Below are 18,848 nucleotides of genomic sequence, written 5' to 3'. Positions count from 1 at the left end.
CAAAACAGACAAAAAAAAAAGAAATTCCCCTAAACCACAGCTTGCTGGCTCAGCACAAGTTTTTCCTCTTTATAGTTTAGGAAAGAATGTGACTTGGAGTCCAGCCTTCCTCCTCCTCCCGCCCCCCGACTGTACCATTAAATCCAATCCATTGGGGTGGAGGAAATTAAAAAAAAAACAATAAAAAGTGATATTATTGTTTCCCTCCTTCCACCTTCATTAGGTCCTTTGCTAGGCACAGAACCCTCGTTGCTATCAGTCACGTTAGTCACAAAGAGTCCAGGGTGGTTTGCTTTGCTGGCAAGGTCACTGCGTCTGGGAGCCCTGAACTCTGGACCACAGCTGAGCGGGGGAATAAACAAGGGGACTATAAATAGCGGCCCGAGCGGGCGGGGGTAGACTGGCCGTGTTGGGCGAAGGAGGCAGTTTCTGCGGCACACCTGGGCAGAGCTAAGCAGAGTCGGACGGAGCGCGTCGCAGAGAGCGTAAGTGGGCACTCGGCTGCTTTCGAAGTCAACCGCACTTTTGAGTTTGCCAAAGGTGTTTTCATTTCTTTTTTCATAACTTGGGCCGCGCGCGGGCACGCGCACACACACACGTACACATACAAAGTGCGTGCAAACATTATACGCATCCACAATCCGGGTATGTTCATACATCTGCATGCCTCTATGGTGCACATACGCCACACTAACAGTTTATGGGAAGAAACGCCACAAAAGAAAACAACGAAGAGAGAGAAGAATCAAGTCTGGCTGGCCCTGGGGCGGAGTCAGGGCTTAAGTGATGGACCGCTTGCTGCCTTGTAGTGGTTTCTGGTTATTTTGAGCAAATCGCGCGTAGAGAGATCTAGGAGCTTTGAGGTGGCCCGGGGAACTGGTGCCCAAGAAATAAAGCGGGATGCGGTCTTGAATTCATTTAGGAAGCAGCTCTAAATGTCTGTGCTTGCAGTTACTGTTTGCTGTGCTAGGGATGAAAGGGCCAAGGAGAGAGAGGAGGGTACGCATGTGCCCGCGTAGGCACGGCACTACAGCCAACTGGATTGGAAGCTCTAGTCGCGGCACTTTTGCCATCTCAGGTTCTTGCCCGAATGCTAGCCCTTAGCTTCTGGATGGAGCGGGCAAGTACATCGTGCCTCCGGGACACATCCCGGGAGTTTAAGCCACCGCAGATGGCGATTCCTGCCCAGATCTGCGAGATTGGGGGTGGGGAACAGCGAGGAGGGGGAGAGGGGCGGGGCAGCGACTGACCAATCAGCCCCGGATGCTGCCTTCTACTTTACTAGAAGGGAACACCGAGTTCTAGGGTAAGAGAAGGAAAAATTGGGGAATGCCAAGTGGTGGTGGAGGAGGAGGAGGAAACTTTTACATATCTCTCTTCCTATGTAAGGAGAGGTTTCTTATACATGCGTGATAGGAAAGCTCTGAAAAGCGATTTGGGAGGATTATCAGAAAAGGTCTGTAATTACATATAATAATTATATATTAATATATAAACCACATGCTTTAATAATAATATAGTCGACCAACCCAATCATCTGTTGTAAATTCGTTTGAATTACTTGAGGCTGAAAATGCAAATCATTTCAGAGAATATTCATTGTCCATAATAGGGAGCATGAAAAGGGTATGCCCATTCTGATGATGATAATAATTAGCATTTACACAGTGCTTTAAGGTCTTCTGGATTCTAATAATAATTAGCATTTTCTCATGCTTTAAGGTCTTTTGGATTCTAATTTGAGAATTTTACCTCCTGTGCCAAAATAACGCTCTTAAAGTAAGTAGGCAGGAGATAGAATTAATTCATGACACTGAGGGCATAAGGCTCTATGGCTTTTCCTTTTGAAAGACTCCCATAATATTGGCTCCGTTTGTGTGTTGTTTTTGCTAGGAAGTCATTGCTTGCTAGGTAACCAGCTAATGGTTAACACTCCAGAACAATGCTGTCAGGAAAACAAGAGAATTTAAGCCTTTCTAGTTAGAGTCTTTTAAAAATGAAATAAGACAAAGCTGTCAGTTACCAAAGTAATCTGACTACTAACATGATTGTGAGTTAGGGTATCATTAAGAGTATCCTGGAATCCTTTGTCTTTCACAAAGAGACCGCCAGAGGGAGCTTCAGAATTATATTATAGATTTATGCATCTGGAAATGACTGTAAGAGGTCCTCTGATCCTATTATTTAATTCTGTATGGATAGGATTTTAGGATGTTTTTGAAATGTTAAATAATGTGTTGGTCATGCTCTGACACTTTGGCTCACTTCAACGGAAGAGCATACAAGGATCCAGATAAGTCTTGGCTTAAATTCCTAGCAAGAGTTGCTATAGAACAAAACCATAGAACTTGCAGTAACATAGGCTAGCTTAATGCAGTTATTACTTTGTTTTCCAGGACCAGGCACTTGTTTGTTTTGCTAATTTATTGGATAATATAGTGTCATGGCATCTAGACTCTCCAAGTCTCCTTCCAGTGCCCATTTCCACTGTGAATCATTTTCTCCCTAAATTTTAGTTGTTTTTACAATTCCAAAAAATGTTCTTTTTATTGGTTCTGGGACTGCCATACAACACACGAGACTCCTAGTTTTGGAATTTTCTGACCTCATCTTGTCTAAGCCAAGTTCGCTTGTCTTTTAGTGGTTTCATTTTCCAAAAACTTCTTGCTTAGATGTTTGTCTGCAAAATGGCATCTTAAACTTTTGGTTATTCATCATTTGCACACCCTCCACTCAGAGAGCAGTACCTGGCAAGTGCCTATCCTTCAGCCCTGATGCCAGTTACTCCTCCTTTTCTCAGTAGGGGTAGTTGGTCCCTTAAAACTTTAAAATTCTGAACTCCAAGGAGAATATCTCAGTGCTAAATAGAATATCTATTCCCCCGGCTTGAGAGTTTGCTCTCTCACTTAATACCTGGATGACCTTGCATAAGTCATTTTCTCTCTGAGCCTCAGTTTCCTTATCTATAAGGTGGAGAAAATATTTGCAAGCATTTAAAATACCTTAAGGCACCAGATAAATGAGTGAGTGTTATAATCATCATAATCATAATTACATATGCGTGAATTTGCCAAATGAATTTAGGCTCCCATGAATCTGAAGTGATTCAGGGACCCCCAAACTTCTCATTCCATGTGTATCTTGGGTGTAGCTGTCTGTAGGAATCTAAAGACAGTGAGCTTTAGGTTAGCAACTATAAGTCCCTGACAGTTCAACAGAGAGATTACACTTTCACAAGTAGGAGAAAAAACAGGGAGGCTATAGGAGACAGCACAACTCATCTAATGATTTTAGAGCTAGCCTAATGATACTTTCCTTGGATTTCTTCCTGTCCTGGTTGCTTCAAGGCCCAGGTTTTTTGTTTTTGTTGTTATTTTGTTGTTTTTTTTTTTCACTATTCCCCTAAACACCTGCATCTTTCCTTGGTCCCTAAAGAGAAGATATTCCTAGCCTGCGGGTCATGGATAGATTTCAGGGATTCCTTGAACTTCGATGGGGGGAAATGACGTCTTTATTTCAAAACGATTAGCAGCCTTCATAATCCCATGTTCTTTATTTTAAGCATTATAAAACATTATTTTGAGAAGGGCTCTAGTCCAGGATACAAAGAGTTTAAAATACCGATTATGGAGGAATGAAAGTAACAATTTGTGTTGGGCATTATCTAGACTTAAAATTTTATTTATACAAAAGTATCGTCAAGTACCATAATTGAGTGGCTACAATACCAACTTCATATTAAACAAAGGCCTGAATTTACAGAGTATTGCACCAAAGTTAAAACTAAGAGGGAGCCAAAAGGGATTTGCCGGGTACTAAAATATAGAGGGCAATGATAGTACTTGTAATGCTAAAATAGCATAGAAACTCTTGGACCTAGGACCTAGATAGCAAAGATAATTGCTTCCTTCTCAGGAGACTCCATTCCAGGTGAATTGCCCCTGAGTTCCACCTACACCTTTTCCCATCTCTCAATGACGTCTGAAGCCCTGGCATTGAGGAGGCTACCCTGCTCTTTTTCCTGCCTTGCTCCTCTCATCCCCATTTGGTGTTGCTTGCTCTGGGTATCAGTAGTTTTCTAGCTATGGCTCCCCATTGGGCAGGGTTTCTTTTTTCTTTGTGTCACCATAATTTCGTTGTGGAGATGGTTCTGACCATCTTACACTGTAGCCCCCAGTAGTGAGAGGGCCCCCCAGAATGCAAAGCCTCTGGACAGCCATCAGTTTAAAAGCAGTAGCTCTTCCCCTTAGCATGAACTCAACCCATTCTTCTCTCCAAGTTACCAGATGTCCTGCCAAGAAACCACTAGGGCAAGAATTTTATCAGGAGTCTGGCTAGGGAGTCACCTACCCAATCGTACATTGACAGATTGATCCATTACATATACACCTTTTGTCTGTGATCACTGAAGTAACCTAGGCTCATTGTCCTTGCCCTGTGAATCGTTACCTGTCCTTGTTTCTGTACGAAGATCACCTAATTCTCTTTCCTCGTCATTTCCCCTATGAATATCATTCCTGCCCTCAACAAAATTGCCATTGGCCACTTGATTCCCACCAGCCCTCCTGAGTCCCCCAACCAGGGGGTCCCCAGTGGGCTTGACATTAATTACACTGTAAGGTACAGCTTGAAGCTGCCTCAAAGACACGGTAGTAGGTAGAATCCGAGTCCAGAGGACGAAGCTTCAATTACTTGCAAGGAGTTTAATTTTTGGAAGAGGTGCTTTATGGTAACTTTAATTTCTTCAGCTCTGTTTGGTATTTTAGAGTGCAACAGGGAGAACTGAAATAAGGAGGTTTTCCAGAAGGGAAGGTTAAAAGATGGGATCCCACTAACCAATTATATAAGCAGGTTTATTATCTAAAGGGACAAGGGAATGAAAGGGGAATCAGGGAGTGACTTATTTCTAACCATCCCAGATAGTAAAATCTTAGCTTTTCTAAATAACCTTAACCTAACTAAATAAAATGAGTAATTAAGGTTAGAGAGGGGTTTGTAGGGGCAAAGAGAACGGGGCCCAAAGAAATTCTCACAACTATGTGGCCTCCAAGGGATGTCAGCAAACTCCAGGAGAAATCCACTTTCTCTGTCGTTTTCAGCAGTAGGAATCAGGCAGGAATATCCAGGCAGCCAAAGGAAAGTAACTACCGAGTTTCTGGGTCCACCCCAGAAACCTAGTCAGGTATTCCTCTGGTCTATCTTGAGAGCAAGAGAGATGCAGCTTCTCCCTTCAATGGAGTCCAGCCAAACTGACACCTCCTGATTTTCCAGGAACAGCCTGTGTCCAGTCCCTGCTCCTGGGAGAGTTCTAAGTGGAATGTTGGCCCTGCAACCTCTCATGCATCCAGCTTTGCAAAACCTCCTTACCACAGAATATATGTTTGTAGTCAGTTGTAATGCTGGACCTGAAGTTAGAAGAGTCCAGGATTCGAACTCTGCTTCTGACACTAGAAGTAGGATCTTGAGTTACAATGTCTCTGAGCCTTATGTAGAAAATGGGGAAACTCATACCTGTAATATTTGCCTCACAGTGTTGTTTGGAAGATCAAATGAGATCCTGTCTCCTCAGGTCTTGGCACGGTACTTGGCATATAGTAGCACTTAATGCTTGCTAATAAATTGCTTCTTTCCTTCATAATTATTGTTAAGCCATTTGAAAACCTTCAATTGCTACTTAAATGTCTGTGATCATCATCATTGGTATTAATAGCAATTTCCTTCTTTCCAGGAAAACCTCCACAATGTGGAGAGGCCTGGGGCTTGCCCTGGCTCTCTGCCTCCTCCCAGGTGGGGGAGCAGAGAGCCAGGTGCAAAGTACCCGGTGCAAAGATGCTCCCAAATGGCACATAGGAGACCAAGATCCAATGCAGGACTCTCTGGGTAGAGTGACTGTGGTTGCCCTCCTCCAAGCCAGCTGATACTTGTGCATTCTGCAGGCCTCCAGGTAAGATGCTTTTAAGGTTCTAAAAGACCTGCGAAGATCTTCGTTTGTGCCCCACGCTTCCACAAATCAGTGTCTTTTTCACCTCTTTTGATGCATCTGGCATAAAATACTTGTATATTATAGTTCCCTGTGTTTTTTTATCCCCTTCTCAACTATAGGTTTCACTAGGGCAGGGACTGTCTTTTGTAGATTATTCCCAGCATCTGCAGTAGACCTTTGCAACTCTTTTTTCATCAGTGGATCTGTGATGGCATTGAGGTGGGCATTTTAACCCTAGCACGATAGACCATATCACATTTACTCATCTTGTGCCACTCTTGCCTGGGTTTTCTACAGGTCCTCTACAAAGGATTACTTATTGAGATGGAGGCTTTCTTCTAGGGCTAAGAACATCCTGTGGGTACCAGTGCAGCTCTTGGATTATCCATATTTTATTTCTAGATCTAAATACATGGAAGGCAGCCTACCTGTTTTTCTAAAAATTCCCTTCCTGAATATTTACTTATGTCACTTTTTGTGTATAGGGTGTCATTGGATATATGTAGAAGCCTATTTGAGCCCATCATAGGTCTTTTACTTGACCCTTGGGTCAATTTTGGTTCTCTAGAGAACATAGTATATTGGGATTCACAATCGTAAAGTATCAACCATAAATCACATATGTTAACACAATGGATTTTTGTGCCAGAGATGGCTAAGAATCCTTAAAATCCCCGTGAAGTTTCTCAAATTGATTTATCTTGCCCTGTTTCTTTTCCCAATTTTGGGCCCAATTCATTGTCCATTATTAGTCACTTCCATCTATCTGTCTGCCTATCTATCTCTATATCTATCTGTCTTTCTATCTATTTTTCTGTCTCTCTCTGTCTATCTATCCATCTATTTTTCAGTCTGTTTCTTTGGGGAAAAAGAAAGGGGAAGAAAAAGAGAGACACAGGTGGAAAAAAGAGAAAGTGAAAGATGAAAGGAGAAAGGGGGCTGCAGGGAGGCTGCTGATTCATAACTAATAAGAATATATCTATTACTTAAATAAAATGGGACATTTTTTTCTTTCTAAAAATTTTAGATTGGAAGACCTGCGAATGAAATTGGAGAGAGAAGGATTTTCTAACATCTCATATGTTGTTGTTAACCATCAAGGAAATGCATCTCGATTAAATATCAAAGAGCTGCAAGATCAGGTTTCCAAAAATATTACTGTTTATCAACAAGAACAAAACCAAAAAGATGTCTGGACTACCTTAAATGGCAACAAGGATGACTTTCTCATATATGACAGGTGTGTCCCTTATGAATGGAATTGAAGACTTGAATGAAACTTGACTTATATTTTCATAATCATACTGTTAGCCAAATATTAAAAATGGCTTTTGCTTTATTACCAAACCATATTTCTACCAAAAGAAGTGCATAGTTGTATTTTGGTTTTAGGTTTAAATTTTTTTTCCTTCTGAATAAGCAAAGTAATATTGGAATGTTCTACCTTTCTCAGCATGCAGGGAAATAATTATAATTGACATCAGCAAACAGGGCAAGAACTCTCCCATTTTATATTTGGATATTAGAATATTACAAAGAAGGACCACTTCATGTTATGGGTAGTCCTCATCAAAGTAATCTAGGGATGATTAGCATAGTAAAATTGGAGGCAGTGTGACAGTGGACAGGACATTGGGTTTGGAGTCAGGTAGACCTAGTTTCAGATTTATCCCCAAGTGGCTCTGGATGAGCCACTTCATCTCTGTATAGAGGGAAATTGTTCAGGCTCTGGCAATATCTGACTCTTGTTGCAAATCTATATTTGACTGATTTACAACTCCTGTGCTAGACTTTGGTGACAGAGTGTTGAGTTAAAGTGCCAGAGCTCTTCTTTGTATTCTATCCAGAGGAATTTGTTGTTCAAAGTTCAAGATGCCCGTCCCCCGCTGTCACAGGTTTTTCACCTAAATTGTGCTTTTGTAGTCTGGACCACAAATGTTAGAATGAGGTTCCAACATACAAAATTATGTTTTATGGATTCATTACGGTGCAAGTTTTGAAAAAGATGCTGATGTGATGTGACCTGTATGTTTTGTTTTTGTTTAGATGTGGTCGTCTGGTGTATCATCTTGGTTTGCCTCACACCTTTCTGAGTTTCTCCTATGTAGAAGATGCCATTAAAAGTGCTTACTGTGAAAAAGCCTGTGGAAACTGCTCATACACGGTATTTTCATTTAATTAAGTCTTGGGGGGGAGGAGATAATGCTAGGAGAATTTGAGATTAAACTAATGAACATAAAATAATTTATAACAACATCATTTAAAATTCAACACATTTTTTAAGATGCCAAGTCCATTTTTGACAACAAGCCTCACGGTCAGCTAGTTGGCACAGTGGATTGAGTGCCAGGCCTGGAGTTGGGAGGACCTGTGGTCACATCTGGCTTCAGACACTTCCTAGCTGGGTGACCCATGAAAAGTCACTTAACCCCGGATGACCAGCCCTTGTGGCACTTATATCTTAGAACTGATACAAAGACAGAAGGTATGGGTTAAAAAAAATAGTTTTAATCTGAAAGATCAGCGATCCGTGTTGTGTTAACACCAAAGCTGTGTTTCCATTGCTGGCACTGTTATTGCTGATATGAATGTAAAAAGTATTTTGTTTATAATTCACATTTAATTGGAGGACTTCAAAGTATTTCCCACCTAAGAGTTGTTGCTATTATTTTGCCATAAATTTTAATAAAAGTATAAGTTGAGTGTGGGGGTCCCCAGCTAGCTAGATACTGAACTATTAGTTGGCCTACCTGGAATCTTTCGCTTCATAACAGAATTTGATCACACTCTTTTGGGCCAGGTGCCCACCGGGCATAAAGAGCAACTGCAGCTTCCCAAACCTAATCACAGTTTTGTTTTGATGGCTCTGGTGCCTTCCCATAGGACCTTGCACACAGCAGGTACTCAGAATGTACCTCTGGATTTGAGAGGAACCCTGCTGTTTTCTTTGTTTAGCTTTCAAGACACAAAAAGGTTCTTCACTTCAGTCATATCACTTCATAGCGTTCTCATTTCCTCCTTTGTGTTTTGGATTACCTGCACTTGATAAGTACCTGAGCATGACAGCCAAGAAATATCAATTCCCTCCCAGCTCTGCCTTCTAGAAATATTCCAATTTCAATTATATAATATTTTAAAAATATAGTAAAAACCTAATTTTTGTGTCCAGGAAACTTTAGGAAACCTTACAGAAAAGATAGTCTCCATATCTCTACCTACCTACCTACCTACTTGCCCATCCATCCATCCATCCATCCATCCATCCATCCATCTACAGATATATATATATATGTATAGGTATATACATATATGTGAGTATATGGGTGTGTAGATTGCCTATTTGACATGTAACAACTTCTAATCAGTTAATTTCTGAAAAACTGTGTAAGAGATTTGTTCTATCATTTTCTTCCTTTTGTTAAATATCTCCCTCTTTTAAACATTTACTCATGATTCATAAGTAAAGGGTTAAATGTTCTAGGCTCTTCATTAACACAGGTGGTAACAAAAATGATTTTTAAAAGTTGCTACCTAATAGCTGTATACTAAAAACTCAGTGGAACTATTATGACTTCCAGGTGTCTTCTAAAATGTGAGTCCTCGTATTGGAGCATCTGACCCTGAAATGCCCTGATTTTTCAAGTTGATTTGAGTGTTTGATTTCTGTAGAGCAAAAATTAGATTTAGGCTTAATTTTGAGCAGTTATACCACAGGATTTGCGATTTCTCTCCCTCACTCCTGTCCCCTTTCTTTTCCCCTGTGTGCCTTAACAAAACTGAAAAACTTGTTTACTAGAGACTTGGAGTCCTGGGGAAATAGATGAGTAAATTGTTAACTTTGGTTGGCAGTGCTCTAGTTGGCATTGGCCTTGCCAAGGGAACTGTTGTGCTAATGAGTTAAAAACAAATCTAATGTTCAAAACAAGCCTATTGCATGGAGAACTAGCCCTTTTGCAGCGGCCAGTTAGCATTTTGAGTCTCCAGGAGAGGTTTATTTGCCCTGGAAACAATGCTGGACAACATATAAATTGCTGACCAGCCATGTAGGCCATCTGACTGTCTGGAGGCCTTCACTGCAAACTGACATCATATTCAACTTTTATGCAGCTGTGTACGGAAATGAAAAGTGGTGCCATTCATTCACTCGGGTGAAAAAATGCTTTGAGATCCTCTGATTAAATGTAAACCGTAAACAAACGTTTTCTGAAACAGCAACGACAGCCAGTGTTAGCAGGGGAAACATTAAAATGGTGTGTGTGGCTGATCTGGCAATATGACAACATGCTTTTTGTTTTTGTTTTTAAATCCTCACCCACTGTCTAGTCCATTGCCTCGTCCTTACTGTCTTTCAGCGTTAGAACCAATTGGACAGGAAGGGCTAGGCAAGGGGAATTAAGTGACGTGTGCAGGGTCACACAAGTAGGATACCACGCTTTTAATAGTGAGCAGGCTAGAAAAAGGAAAAGGTCACCGAGTCATAAACACCCATGTGGTCTGTCAGAAGGGGTCATGGCTGTAAATTCTTTTTGGCTTATTCAAGTGGAGAGTTTTCATAGAATTGTCAATGGTGACTTATTTAGTGGCATTACTCTATTTCAGACCCTAGATGATGAAGGTTTTTGTAAGAATGTATCTTTGGTAGCTGAGGAAGAAACAATTACAACCTCTCTGCACCACCACTACCACCCTCCCCACCGCCATGGCCACCATCCACACCATCACCATGGCCACCACCACCCCCCTCCCCACCGCCACCACCAGCATCATCACCGGCTCGGGCACCCGCCTTCAGAGAATGACAAGCCAGAAGGTTCCGAGGGAGCTGTCCATTCTCACCCTACTCAAGGTCTTCATCATCACCATGAGGCCGCTGGCCCCCAGCACAGACACACAGATCACCCGGAGAGCCAAGAAAATCCAGAAATCAGTGTTTCAGAGCTTTCTGTTCCAAGAAAGAAACTCTGACGAAAGGGAATTTCTGGTTGTGCCAACCAGCTACTCTGAAATTTGTCCCAAAGTTCAGGGTCAGCTCCTAGGAGCTGATGCTGACATTGTCGACATTTGATATTTGAACGTTTAGGCAATGCAGTCACCTGACATTGTAAAGGCACTACCCTCCCTTCCTCATGTAGCTGACAGGGGCAACGGGCAGAGGAAAACATCACTGAATCCTGACAGTGACGTTCACCTCCAGCTGCCTGACACCCTGGTCAGCAGCTTGAGCCCACAGAAACCAGAAATGCTTGAAAATGAAAAAATAACGCAGGAAGGTGAAAATGATCCACAAACTAAACTTTTTAAATCTGGGAAAAAAAACCCTCCAAGTTTGGGCATGATTCCACTGCCAGCTAGTTGGCGGTGAAAACAAATTTGCTTTAAAATTTTTAAATATTTGTCCATTTCACAAACTACCTAATTAATAAAAAGTGATCCTAAATGAAAAAGTTGTATCAAGATTTGAAAACCAGACTTTTATTGGCCTCCAAATGAAACCTTCTTGCTAAAGAAATTGTGACCCAAACTACAGTGCCAGCTGAAAGGTGATTGCAGCATCTGGTTAATATATCTTCCTTGTTTCTCTTCCTGTGTTCTGCTTGCATTAATGAAGACAGAAGCATAAACTATAACTTAGGGGCTTCTGTTGGATAATTTGCAATCCAGAATGGAGGAAAAACAAAAAAGATGTATTTACCTTACTTTATATTACTTTCTCTATCTTTTTAATGCTACCTTTTCTAAGCTAAGAAATTAAAGAATCACATCTCGTAGTTCAAGATTCAAGAACACTTAATGCATGTTAACTTTACTAAAAAGAAAAGCACATTACTTTAAAATAACAGTTTTTTATTATTGTTTATTTTTATAGTTTAACTCATCTAATTGATTTTGGAGAGTTACATGTAAGAATAAAACATTTGCAATGGCTTGTTTTCTTTATCTAGCTCTGCATCATATTGTTTAAACATGTGAGAGTATTTCTCTAGAAAGGACTGGAATGAAAGAAAAAAAGATTGGCTTTTTATTAGCAGGTTGCTTAGAAAGTGTTCCCATAGTTAATGATGGTTTAACAGGTAAATTGACTCCTGTGGACCTGAACTCTTTTATGGTTCATACTAATAAGCAAGAAGTTAAGTAGACTTGGAAATGTGCTAAATGTGTGGGATTGTAAAAAAGAAGAACCAACTCTCAATAAAACAACGTTTAAACTTTGTGTGTGTGTTTGTGAGATTAGCTGTTGGTGTGATCCTGATCTATCCCGACTCCTGTGTAAAAGAGGTTGACAGGAAAGCAGAGTTGTGATCTATGCTGGTTGTGATCAAGGCCGCTTTCTTTTAAACTGAAAATTCTTGCTAACAGTGAGGCGGTGCTCTAAATCTCTAATGGTATCACGAAGAATGGCAATTTCCTTGTTTTTTTCTTCTTGGAGATGCTGGAGCTTCTAAATCAAGAAAACAATATTTTGTTAGTCCAATCTAGGAATAATAGTTTGCATTTGCACTTTCTTTGGCAGCTGCCTGGAGTCAGGAAGACCTGACTCAGATACTTGTTTCACTCAGATACTTGATACTGTTTGATCCCAGGCAAGTCGCTTAACTTCTGATTTCCTGACAAAAGGATCCACTGAAATCACTGGAGAAGGAAATGGCAAAACACTCCAGTATCTTTGCCAAGAAAACCCCATGGATTGTTGTAGGGAGTATAGGTGGGGAAACTCCTCTACCAATGCAGAATAATTGCTTTGTAACTTAGGGTCTTCCAGGGTTACAGAGTTAGTCACTGCAAGTTGCGGGATCAGGACTTGTCTCTTCAAGAAGGCTGGTTGTATTCTGTCATAACTGAAATTTTAAAGCACAATCTGCTCATCACTTAGAACTTTTTTTTAATGCACTTGCCTTTTGTCTTAGAATCAATGCTGTGTACTGGTTCCAAGGCAGAAGAGAGTACGAACTAGGTAATGGGAGTTAAGTGACTTGCTCAGGGTCACACAGCTAGAAAGTGTCTCAGGCCCCATTTGAACTCAAGACTCCCTGTCTCTAGGCCTAGTTCTCAATCCACTGAGCCACCTACCTGTCCCCCCATTTAGAACTTTTTAAAGACAATCCTATAGCTGTTGTGATACCACACAGCACAATGTGGTAACAGCATATGGTCTATGAATGGTGTGGTCTCAGGATGAATATATTCAAATTCTAGAAATGTAGTCACTTTGAATTCTCATGTACAATGATTTAGAGTGATTTAAGATCTTATAAATGACACTCTGTAAAGGGTAAATAAAATAAAATATTCTCAGAGGTGGAGATAGAAATACTAACATATTTATCCATCACTTTTTCCCTGGGAGTTCTAAATTATACAATTAGGAACGTTATGTTTTCAAGTTGGCAGAAATCTTTATCTTTCTAATATCTTAGAGAATATCTTTTATATTTTCATTATCTTATGAATTATCATAAGTAAGGAGTAGCTTAAGTTTTGGTGACATATCTAAACACTGTATCTCAGATATTTCTCAGATGCCTGGATATTGTCCTTTTTACCACTGAAGAATACAGGAAGGGGTTTTGTGGAGGGAAGGTGATATTTCTCTGATAAAGCCCCCTTTTCAAAAGCAATCCTGTCACCTGAGGCATCATTGGTTTGGGGGGCCTGATCGGTTTCTTCCTTGGAGAATTATAATGACAGAAAAAACAAAATCACATACCCTTCTGTAGATATTCTGAGGCAAAACAGTTGAATCAGGATATGATTTTGCTGATTTTGTTTGAGCTCTTGCCAGTTGAGCATTAAACTATAAAAAAATGAGAATTTTAAAGTTATATTAAGGTTCATGAAGGTGTTTTTATATCACAGGAATAATTCCTTCCATGCCTCTTGTGAATCATTTGCTAATAAACCATACCAAGCTACTTTCTTGTTTAATTTGTGATGTAAGTTCCTCTTTTTAAAGAACAGCTCCTTTAAATTAAAAAAAAAAGTGTTATAGATGCCTTTTATTTTTATATCATATCTATTTCCAGATATGTATATCTCCACCACTGAACTTTTCCTTGAAACAAAGGAAAACAGTTCAATGAAAGCCGCTGTTATTGGTAATGCCTGCTATCCCACTCTGGAGCTAGCCCATACTCCTGCACTCAGCAGAGGAGAGAGGGGTCATCTGTGTTCCCAGAATGGATCAAGTGTGAGAATGAGAATTAATTAATGAGTTTGCTTTTCTTAAGGAACAAGTCTTAAGAAAGGAATTTGATTTTCCATTCAAATCAATTTACTGTTTATTAGAGGGAAGTTAGAAACATTTTCAAATAAGGCAAATGTCTTATGTTTAAAAAACAAACAAACAAACTACCTTCTGTCTTAGAATGTATTCTGAATATCTGTTCCAAGGCAGAAGAGTGGTAGGGGTTAGGTAAATGGGGTTAAATGACTTGTCTAGAGTCACCCAGCTAGGAAGTATCTGAGGTCACATTTGAACCCAGGACCTAGCTCTCTTTCTATTGAGCCACCTCACTGCCCCCTCAGATGTCTTGTCTTTTGACAATTGTATTACATAAAGAAAGACAATCATATGTCTCTAAAAATTCAGTTTAACTCTCTCTTTTGAACTGGAAGGTTGCTTGCTTTCCTTTGCTTTTTTCTGCATTCTTTCCTTTATCTAGGATTCCACCAGAAAGCACGCCCCAGAAGGGAAGAATAAAAGTACTGTACAGGCTGCAGAACATAGCCACTCGAGGCAGTTAACCTGTACAAAGAACCCATCTCCAGATCACTGGGCCTTAGTTAATATATTTCTTAATGGGCTTTTTCTGCCTGCTTGGCTCTCCTTGTTTTGTTAGGATTGGGCCAGTAAGGATCACTGCTACTGCTGGCTTCAGCATGTTCACTTTCAGCCGTAGCACCTCCTCCCTGCCCTGACTCCTATCTCTCCATAAAACATGGGGTGCGGGGCAGGGAGGGAATGCTCGCAAAGGTCAGAGCCTGCTGGATTGTTGATTAACAGGCAGTCTGGTACACTGGGAAGAGCAGAAGATTTGGAAGAAGCGGGCCTCTGCTGTCTGCTTGCTCCCTTGTGTTTGTGCCCACTGTTATTCTGCCCATTCATCATGTGATGAGCTTTCCCTCCATGGCCTGACACTTTCTGGTCAACACATCCCAGGCCATTGCCCCTTCTGGGTCCCAACTCAGGGCAAATGCACCACAGCCCAACATGCCTGCCATTTGCAATGATGTCTTACTGTAGATACTCCAAAGACAAGCAGCCAAAAAAGAGACTTTGTGCTATGGTGCACAGACCCTGAGCCCTGGACAAGGAGTCAGAAAGAATCAGGGCTCAAACATTTCATCACCGATGTTGGGGTGCACCATTTATTCCTCATCATAAAGAAGGGGGTGGTATTTGATGAGCTCTGAGGTTGTTTTCTGCTCTACAAGAGTTACGAAATGAGAAAAAAGGCCTAGATGAACTTGCCCCATTATTTTAACTGTCCCAAAAAAATCTTTTTCATCCAACATTTTTGCTAATCCCTCAAAAATTTCGGGTAGAAGGGATAACTGTAACTATTGATAGGGAATGTCTGATTGGCTATATTCCTTTTGGGCTCTCAACTTGTATACATGTGATATTGGAGCTTAAACTCAATCTGATTTCCCAAGCTCTACCTCTATTTGTAGTTTGATGATCTCATTCTGTTTATCCATATCTTGAGTTCTTAACTTTGTGGTCAACTCTGAAATCTCCATTTCCTTTTTCTCCATCACTTCTTTGTGTTTTTCTTCATTTAACTCAACTAAGAAAAACACAAATGCCAGATAACACTTTAATAATACCATTGAAAAATACTAATGTTTCCTACAGCTTAGGAAACACTTAAGAAATGTTCAAAGACTATGAACCTATTTTTTCTTTTTTTAAAATTTAGAATACTTTTCCATGGTTACATGATTCATTATTTTTCCCACCCCTCTTCCCTCCCCCCCTCCTGGAGCTGACAAGCAATTCCACTGGATTATATATGTATCATTGTTCAAAACCCATTTCCATGTTATTCCTAGTTGCAGTCCAGTGATCTTTTAACATCAAAACCCTAATCATATCCCTATTGAACCATGTGATCAATCATATGTTTTCTTCTGCGTTTCTGCTCCCACAGTTCTTTCTCTGGATCTGGATAGCATTTTTTCCTCATAAGTTCCTCTGGATCCAACCATTCTGGAGGGCAATTTGGAACTATGCCCAAAGGGTGATAAAAGACTGTCTGCCCTTTGATCCAGCCACAGCACTGCTGGGTTTGTACCCCAAAGAGACAATAAGGAAAAAGAAAAAGATCTTTACAAGAATATTCATAACTGCACTCTTTGTGGTGGCAAAAATTGGAAAATGAGGGGATGCCCTTCCATTGGGGAATGGTTGAACAAACTGTGGTATATGTTGGTGATGGAATACTATTGTGCTCAAAGGAATAATAAAGTGGAGGAATTCCATGGGGACTGGAACAACCTCCAGGAAGTGATGCAGAGTGAGAGGAACAGAACCAGGAAAGCATCATACACAGAGACTGAGACACTGTGGTACAATCGCATGTAATGGACTTCTCCCTTAGTGGAAATGCAGTGATCCTGAACAACCCTCAGGGATCTATGAGAAAGAACACTATCCACATTCAGAGGAAAAACTGTGGGAGTGGAAACACAGAAGAAAAACAACTACTTGATCACATAGTTTGATGGTGATATGATTGGGGATTTAGACTCCAAATGATCACCACAGTGCAAATATCAATAATATGGAAATAAGTCTTGATCAATGACACCTGTAAAACCCAGTGCTCATTGGCTATGGGAGGGGGGTGGGAGAAGGGGAGGAAAAGATCATGAATCATGTAAATGTGGAAAAATATTCTAAATTAATTAAAAATTTCCAAATTAAAAAAAAATTTTAAAAAGTTCCTCTAGATTGTCCTGGGTCATTGCATTGCTGCTAGTAGAAAAGTCTATTACATTCGATTGTGCCACAGTGTATCAGTCTCTGGGTACAATGATGAACCAATTTCTGAAAAGTGATAAATCCAGGATCCTCAAGCAAGTTTCTTATTCTTGTTCTAGGTAATAACACTAGCTATTACTTATATAGTTTGCAAAACACTACAAATATCAATGTATTTTATCCTCACAATTCTTGTATTTGAAAGTTTGAGAAACATTTTACAAATATTAATGCAGCAGTTAAAAGATTTGCCCAGGGTCACACAGTTAGGAAGTGTTTGAGACTGATTTGAACTCAGGTCTTTTTCAAACAGGTCCAGCACCATCTGGTTGTTTGGTATAGACAATAAGTGACAACGACTCAGTACTGACATGACACAAAAGCTGGCTCCTTAAAGAAGGCCCTGGGCTAGTGGATGTCTTGGAAGAAAAATCGCCGCAGACAGCAGCCGCTGCCCTGTCCCTGGGGAAGCCCACCGTCGTCTCGGAAGCCCCCAGGAGCTGCTGGACAGGAGACAATTGATATTGTTCCGAAAGACTGAAATCCAAAGAACGCCTTTTTCCTACTCAAACCCTGAACCAGGGCGTCTGCAGAAGAGCCGCGATTCTGTTAATCCTGACCGACACAAAGGAAACCCTTCCCTTAAAGGGGCCCGAGGTGTTTGTGGGACCCCGGTCGGTCCCACCTGGTGCCAGAGCTTTCAAGCCTCTGTCCTCCAAGGGACAGCAACTGGGACAGGCAGAGGGGAAGAGGGACCGGGGGTGGGGGTGGGAAGCAACCGAACCTGTGCCGGTGCCAGGGCGGCGCCTCCCGACCCCGCCCTGCACATCCTCCCCTAGGAGGCTGCTCGAGCCCCGGGCGCCCCCTGCCGTCGCTTCCCTTTCTCTTCTGCTGGGTTCCTGAGGTTGGCGCGCAGGCATCCTCAGCCAAAACTTAAAGATACTTTATAAATTGTTTACATTTGATTCCCAAAGCCCCCAAACACATTTCCTCCTGATGAAGAAGATGAAATTAAATGGTGTAGACAGATCCTTGCTCTTCGCACCTTCGCAGCTCTTAGGCAGCTGATCGTATTATTGTGTTTTCATGAAAGGGTCTGTCTGCAATGTCTATTTGAGTCTGTTTACCTTAAAATCCTTAAGACTAACTTTTCTGCATGTTCAGATCACTACATTTAGTAAAGTGCCCCGAGGTTCATCCTCAAGGGGGTAATAGTTACAGTCTGGTTTTGACTTCCTTGAAAATATGTTGCCCTTAAGGTAATTATCTGCAGATGGTGTGCGGCATAAAGCTCACGCGCTGAATTTGGAATGAGGAGATCGAGGTTTAAGGCTTAGGCTTGGCTGTAAACGTGGTCTTCCCCGTAGAATGGGAGCACCTGGGCAGTGCTATTTGTCATCTTGTTTTACACTCTTTGTATTAGCAGCACTGAGCACCGGGTTTTGTGCACAGTATTCCCGTTCTGAATGCTTTTCATTCATTCACTATCAGTGTAATTCTGGGCAAATAACTCTTCAGACTTTACTACGTACTCAGCCCATTTCCATCAGGAGGTTGTTGAAAAAGTAAAATGCAATAATGTACATAAGCCTCTTGTAATGATAAAGCGCTATAAAATTTCCAGTTGGCATATAAGCAACTATAAACTTCTTAAAGATGTCTAGAAATAATTTTCCTTAAAGATACTTTATATTGGGTGTAAATTACCACTAACATGTATACACATACACACACATATGGCAATATCTTGACCCTCATTATAGTTTAAGGTCTCCTGTGCAGGTGTTACATCTCTTACTTCCTTTGCTACACTAATATGACATTCTACTTTCATTCAATAAATACTTTACATGAATCTAGAGGCAGATGGGTGTAATGGAT

The 18,848-nt window shown here is 40.9% G+C and overlaps 2 protein-coding genes across 5 annotated transcripts in view; one reads left to right on the top strand and one right to left on the bottom strand.

The window, feature by feature from the left end:
- Nucleotides 1-226: 226 nt before the first annotated feature.
- Nucleotides 227-12,194, top strand: SELENOP (selenoprotein P). Of its 2 annotated transcripts, none has more exons than XM_016431589.2 (5): nucleotides 227-485; nucleotides 5,729-5,944; nucleotides 7,011-7,223; nucleotides 8,030-8,147; nucleotides 10,583-12,194. In XM_016431589.2, the coding sequence occupies exons 2-5, from the start codon at nucleotides 5,742-5,744 to the stop codon at nucleotides 10,985-10,987; spliced, it is 939 nt and encodes a 312-aa protein (XP_016287075.2). In that variant the 5' UTR covers nucleotides 227-485; nucleotides 5,729-5,741; the 3' UTR covers nucleotides 10,988-12,194. The 2 variants fall into 2 exon arrangements, with proteins under 2 accessions (XP_016287075.2, XP_056680556.1); XM_056824578.1 differs by having other exon boundaries at nucleotides 399-540.
- Nucleotides 12,090-18,848, bottom strand: part of CCDC152 (coiled-coil domain containing 152) — a 54,231-nt gene continuing 47,472 nt past the window's right edge. For all 3 annotated transcript variants that reach the window (XM_007487407.3, XM_007487405.3, XM_007487406.3), the window contains 3 exons: nucleotides 15,644-15,771; nucleotides 13,689-13,775; nucleotides 12,090-12,422 (listed from right to left, as the gene is read on the bottom strand). In XM_007487407.3, the coding sequence (XP_007487469.2) occupies nucleotides 12,300-12,422; nucleotides 13,689-13,775; nucleotides 15,644-15,771 (338 nt within the window). In that variant the 3' untranslated portion in view covers nucleotides 12,090-12,299. The remainder of the gene's footprint in view (nucleotides 12,423-13,688; nucleotides 13,776-15,643; nucleotides 15,772-18,848) is intronic.

Source organism: Monodelphis domestica, chromosome 3 (genome assembly GCF_027887165.1).
Source record: "Monodelphis domestica isolate mMonDom1 chromosome 3, mMonDom1.pri, whole genome shotgun sequence".
In the NCBI taxonomy this organism is placed as follows: domain Eukaryota; kingdom Metazoa; phylum Chordata; class Mammalia; order Didelphimorphia; family Didelphidae; genus Monodelphis; species Monodelphis domestica.
This window is presented reverse-complemented; position numbering and strand designations above follow the sequence as displayed.